This window comes from Anopheles aquasalis, chromosome 3, assembly GCF_943734665.1.
Source record: "Anopheles aquasalis chromosome 3, idAnoAquaMG_Q_19, whole genome shotgun sequence".
Taxonomy (NCBI): domain Eukaryota; kingdom Metazoa; phylum Arthropoda; class Insecta; order Diptera; family Culicidae; genus Anopheles; species Anopheles aquasalis.
The window spans coordinates 3,997,501-4,002,500 of NC_064878.1; the positions used below are offsets into that span (position 1 = coordinate 3,997,501).

Consider the following 5,000-nt stretch of genomic DNA (forward strand, 5'->3'; position numbering starts at 1 on the left):
ACAGCCCATCCGGGACCTGTGGACTGTATATAAGGGCCGAGATGGCCGCTGCTCCTGCCGACTGGCCAAAGAGCGTTACACTGCCCGGATCGCCCCCGAACCGTTCGATGTGCTCCTGTACCCATTCTAGGGCAAGCCGTAGATCCATCAGCCCCATGTTGCCAGGAATGTTTTCTGACCCCGTCGAGAGGAACCCTAACGGCCCGAGACGGTACTGCACCGTTACGAGCACAACGTCCCGCTCGAGCAGATACTCTGCCGTCTGGTTTTTGGCACAACCTTCGTGGAAGCCACCTCCGTGGACGAAAACCATCACCGGCTTTCGGGCCGCTAGCTGGTGGTTGGAACAGCGAAATAGCAAACGAAATGAGTGGCAAGTAGCTAATACAACCTCCAGCGGCCAATCCTTACATCGGTGCTGTAGATGGAAACGGTTAAACAGTCTTCCGGATCGGGAGCAAATGCTTTACCGGTGAAGAGGTTAATCTGTTTCAGCTGCGGACATGGCAATCCGTGCCGTGTGGCATCCTTAACGCCCTGCCAGGGAAGCACCTTTTGTGGTGGCTAAAAGAACCAAAAAAGATCCACCGAACACCGCTGTGACTCTTCTTGCACGGTTTCCGCTTGCCAACAGGATGCTTACCTTAAAACGATTAGCACCGCCCGTGGGCTGGGCGTAGTGGACACCCAAGAACTGATAAATCTTACGTCCTGTCCAGGCACCGGCGCTCGTAGAACCACGCAGTGCTCCTAGCTCCGGTAGGGACACGATCGGAGAGCTCTCTTCATCCGCGCCCATCGCGACGGCAATCAGCAACAGATGAGCTGCAAACAAACGAAACAAAACACAGTAAGCCATGACGATCTGCTGCACCGTCGTCGGCATCCACTTTCCAGCTGAACCCTACCGGTTTCGGGATAATCGAAGAAACTAGAACTAGCAGCGCAGAGGTGCTGTTTTGGAGCCCAGAAAAGGAAAAAAAACCGGGAAAGGGGAGCACTGACAGCCGACTGGCCGGCTGATTTGAAACCGGTTTCTAGGGGAGTGAGGAGTGCGGAAAAAGGGTTAAGAGTTTAGTTCCAGTTACTTCGGATGCGCTTATCAGGAATTTCATTCCAAAACGAGCTTATCTTATCATGCCGATAATGGATTTGATTTTTATTTATCATTTAGCCCTTCAGCAACGACACGGACGAGGAGTTTAGGGCTGTAAACGCGGCATGCCGAGGATCGAGGCATGCCGAGAAAATTCCAGAAAGTCGCCATTTACCGGAGAGGAAAGCAAGAGGTTTTTGGAGCTCGAGACATTCTTTAATCGTGATCTGTGAAAAATGTCGACGGAAGACAAAGTTGCTGATGTTGGGAACAGAAATTACATCGATGTCCTCCCCACTGAGGTATGCTAGCAATCGCAGAATGTTTTCCGTGTAAGCGCACTCCACGAAACGATGCTTTTTCTTTGCAGGTTCTGTGTAAGATTTTTGATCGGCTGGATTTCGAAGGCTTGAAAACCGGATCATTAGTTTGTCAGCGATGGAACGATATAATTTCTACAAGCGGATATGCAGAGAGATTTGTATTCGAGATTGATATGTATTTCAAACATGATTCACAAGAAGAATCCATGAAACAGATGTTGGCGGAAGTTAGGAAAATGCTTGGCAAAACTAAGCGGTGCTATCAGCAGCTTAAATGGATTTCAGATTTTTGGATAGACGACCAGGAAATTCGATTGGTATGGAATGCTATCCATCCTAAAATCACGGTCAATCTGCATTCGCTGGAGCTATATGGTGCGAATACAGCTATGATGACTGTGTTCCCTGAGATAGCTGAACAACTTCCGTCGATGGTGCAGCTTAGATCGCTTATTCTAGAATTCAGCGGCTACAACGATTATCTGCAAAATCCAACAATTCTCCGTAGCAATTCGGTGAACCATCTGAAAGCCATAACGAACACCAAGTTCCGGGTGGAAATGCCAAAGCTGGAGAACTTTGAGGGTAGTTTGTCCTCCATATATCCACCAAACGAGAATTTGTCGTCACTTACGCTGACTGACCTCAAGAATCTTATCGTTGGCAACTTCTACAGCGATGAACCAAATGAAATGTCAAAAAGTGCCGCCTATTCCCTTTTTCAGCTTTGGAAAAACATAGAGACAATCAAGTGGGATTGTGGCATCGAAGATGAGATTTTCAATCTTTTGTGTAACATGTGTACATCGCTTCGAGAACTTACAATAAGATCCATTGGGACTGGGCGTAAGAACTATCGTAGCATGATCCACTTTGATTTAACGAAATTAACCAACCTAACCAAGCTAGAAATGGGAAACACTTATATCGATTTTGTAAAACTACCGAAATCGATCAGAAAACTGAAGATAAATTTATATCACCGGCAAATGATTCAAACTCTCATTGATAGCAGTAAGAGTTTAGAAGAACTGCAGGTCGTGTTTTCTACATCATATGAAGTCAGCTTGTTGGAGACTTTGTCGGTTCTACAGCGTCTGGAAGTACTCGTGTTGTATGGTGGACATTTCGAAGAATCAAGTTTCCTTCACATGAATGCTCCCCTGGAACGGGTGCGTCAGCTGCGGTTCGTCAGATGCAAATTATCAACGAAAAGTTTTCTCGGGATCCAGGAAAAGTTCCCCAACTTGAAGGAGCCTCAATTTTGTTAAATGTTACTCATAATTAATAATTTGTCATTTTTCAAAAATCTCTTCCATTGCCAAATAAGGCCAATTATATGCTAGCTTACATTGCTATGCTTACATAGATTCTACTACAATTGACACAATATCTTTTGCAATTCCTGCATCTTCGAAGTGTTACTGCCTGCTATGAAATTGCTATGAATTTACTGATTTTCTTTCCAATAAAAGACAAACTTTTCAGCTTGACGTAATTGTATTGAGTTTATTTCAACAGCCTTTTGATTATAATTAAGTGGATTAGGATAAGAAATGGTCGCGAAAAACGGTCGTAGTAATGTGGTGGTAGTCACGTATTCGAGAAAATTTTCCGTGATTATCCTCTCCACCTACTGTCCGTACCGTCGAAGTACCGGTAAGCTGACAAAACTGGTTAACAATTCAAACAGATCACGTGGAACGACAGGATGGAACGAATTCTTTCATTAGGAATCATTAGACTCCCTCAGCGGCTGCCCTGCACCTTGATCCATGTGAACGGGACATTTGTCGGCGCCGATTAGCTGTTTGCTAATTGCTCCTTCTATTCATGTTATTAATTTAGGGCATCTTGCACTATCTGCAGCCAGGAGAAGGTCTTATAAAATGCAGTACAAGCCTGAGGTTCGTCACAGTTCAACAAGTAACCGCGAAAGTATCGCCGAAACATGGAATATATCCGCAAGCTGCACAAGTACAAATCGTTCCACTTTGTGGCGAGCGATCCGGAGTCGGGCAACGCGGAGATTGTTGAGTACATTGAGAACTTCCTGCGTTTGATAGGTGTTTCGATTTTCAAGCGCAAATGGAATTTCTGCAATATCGTGTTCGTTGTTGGAATGACGATGTTCCCACTGTACATGGCATGTGTCTGCTACACCTGCTTTCTGTACCGGCACGACACCAGTAAGCTCATATTCTGTATCACAACGATGGGCTTCAATTTCCAGGTGATTAAGCTCTGCGCTTAGAAATGCTGAAATTGAACATGAAACTGAAGATTTTTCTCGAATTCTCAGGCCGTCGTTAAGATATTTTTCTTCACCATTCGCCGCAGTAGGGTGCTTACATTGAACGACTTCAGCACCGAGCACTACCGATCTGTGATGCGCGAGAGTGATCGTGTGCAGGGTGTGATTTGCAAAAATCTGAGCCTTATTTTCGTCATCTTCAAGGGAACGTTTTACGTGTACCAGATATTGATGTTAACGGCGTTGATTTTACCAGTGATGGTGTCCTTCTTCCTGGGGGACCTAATTTTGCCGTTTGGTTTTATTTTGCCATTTGTCAACCCAGAGGAAACCACTGGATACGTGGTAAATTATATTTTACAGACAATAATTTCTTACTATTACTATGGCATATCGGCCGGCTCGGATATAGCTATCATCTACAATCTGCTAACAGCCTCCGGGCAACTGGACTGCATGCTGGCGTTGGTCGAAGAGCTGAACGATCAGTTGACTCAGGGAACCGCACCTGCAGCAATCCGTCGGAAGATCGTGCAGATCATCCAGCTTCACCAGTTCCATCGCGAATACCTGAAGAAGCTGATGCACTTCCTCTATCTCTACCACGTTGGAGCCATCGGGAGCACCATCTTCTCGATCATCATCTCGGTCTTAGGATTCGTATTGGTGCGTGAATAATAGCAGTAGTAGGAAGGCCCTTCCTTGTATTTCAAACCGTTTACATCATTTTACAGCTTCGGTGGTACACGGGGATCGTGGTAGGCGCGCTTGCTTCCTTACAACTGTTCTATGTCTGTTTTCTTGGAACTTGCTTCGAAATTAAGGTATTTGGGATAACGATATGTCTCACATTGTCTCTACCTTTCTGCTATATGATACCCTGTTCTATCAAATGCGACCGACAGACCGACGAGCTCATCGCTACCGTTGGAGCAATCAAATGGGATAGGCTGTCGAGCGTTGAAATGAAGAACATGAACCTGGTGCTAACGATAACTCAAAATCCTAAACTGTTAATGTTGGTTTCAAAACCGCTGAACATAAATACCTATTTGCAGGTAAGACCACGGGCACCGTACCGAGTATAGGCAATCGTAAAGTTACATTTCTATTCGTTTTAGGTTCATAAGATGATTTACTCCATGGTGATGATGCTTGAAAATACTAAGTGAGGAAAATATTCAACAAAATTCAACTATGAATCCGATACTAGAAAATAAGACCTAGGTTGGTATCGGCTGATAAATTTCATTGTATAATTCGTATCTTCTTTCTAAATGATTGTTTCGAGATCTCTAACATATTATAATACGATTTTAACAAGATA

At 44.6% G+C, this 5,000-nt stretch overlaps 4 protein-coding genes across 5 annotated transcripts in view; 2 read left to right on the forward strand and 2 right to left on the reverse strand.

The window, feature by feature from the left end:
* The window catches only part of LOC126575136 (glutactin-like), a 2,437-nt gene extending 1,368 nt beyond the window's left edge, over positions 1–1,069 (reverse strand). Inside the window, exons 1-4 of one of the 2 annotated variants that reach the window (XM_050235688.1) lie at positions 909–1,069; positions 644–825; positions 412–564; positions 1–334 (exon numbers count right to left, since the gene is read on the reverse strand). The exon at positions 1–334 is cut by the window's left edge and continues 566 nt beyond it. In XM_050235688.1, coding sequence (XP_050091645.1) covers positions 1–334; positions 412–564; positions 644–799 — 643 coding nt within the window. In that variant the 5' untranslated portion in view covers positions 800–825; positions 909–1,069. The other variant, XM_050235687.1, reaches the window with a different exon arrangement.
* A 226-nt stretch (positions 1,070–1,295) lies between these two features.
* LOC126575140 (uncharacterized) lies at positions 1,296–2,912 on the forward strand. The gene is made up of 2 exons (XM_050235691.1): positions 1,296–1,398; positions 1,467–2,912. The coding sequence occupies exons 1-2, from the start codon at positions 1,333–1,335 to the stop codon at positions 2,688–2,690; spliced, it is 1,290 nt and encodes a 429-aa protein (XP_050091648.1). The 5' UTR covers positions 1,296–1,332; the 3' UTR covers positions 2,691–2,912.
* Positions 2,913–3,370: 458 nt separating this feature from the next.
* On the forward strand, positions 3,371–4,572 carry LOC126579057 (uncharacterized). Its single transcript, XM_050242289.1, has 2 exons — positions 3,371–3,652; positions 3,722–4,572. The coding sequence occupies exons 1-2, from the start codon at positions 3,371–3,373 to the stop codon at positions 4,349–4,351; spliced, it is 912 nt and encodes a 303-aa protein (XP_050098246.1). The 3' UTR covers positions 4,352–4,572.
* A 200-nt stretch (positions 4,573–4,772) lies between these two features.
* The window catches only part of LOC126575147 (uncharacterized), a 1,221-nt gene continuing 993 nt past the window's right edge, over positions 4,773–5,000 (reverse strand). Inside the window, exon 1 of the mRNA XM_050235698.1 lies at positions 4,773–5,000. This exon is cut by the window's right edge and continues 993 nt beyond it. Coding sequence (XP_050091655.1) covers positions 4,990–5,000 — 11 coding nt within the window. The 3' untranslated portion in view covers positions 4,773–4,989.

Excerpts from the sequence above, each read along its gene's own strand:
- LOC126575140 (XM_050235691.1), top strand. The coding sequence starts at position 1,333 with ATGTCGACGGAAGACAAAGTTGCTGATGTTGGGAACAGAAATTACATC. Across the intron at positions 1,399-1,466 it reads TCGATGTCCTCCCCACTGAG|GTTCTGTGTAAGATTTTTGA; the intron begins GTATGCTAGCAA and ends TTTTCTTTGCAG.
- LOC126579057 (XM_050242289.1), top strand. The coding sequence starts at position 3,371 with ATGGAATATATCCGCAAGCTGCACAAGTACAAATCGTTCCACTTTGTG. Across the intron at positions 3,653-3,721 it reads CGATGGGCTTCAATTTCCAG|GCCGTCGTTAAGATATTTTT; the intron begins GTGATTAAGCTC and ends TCGAATTCTCAG.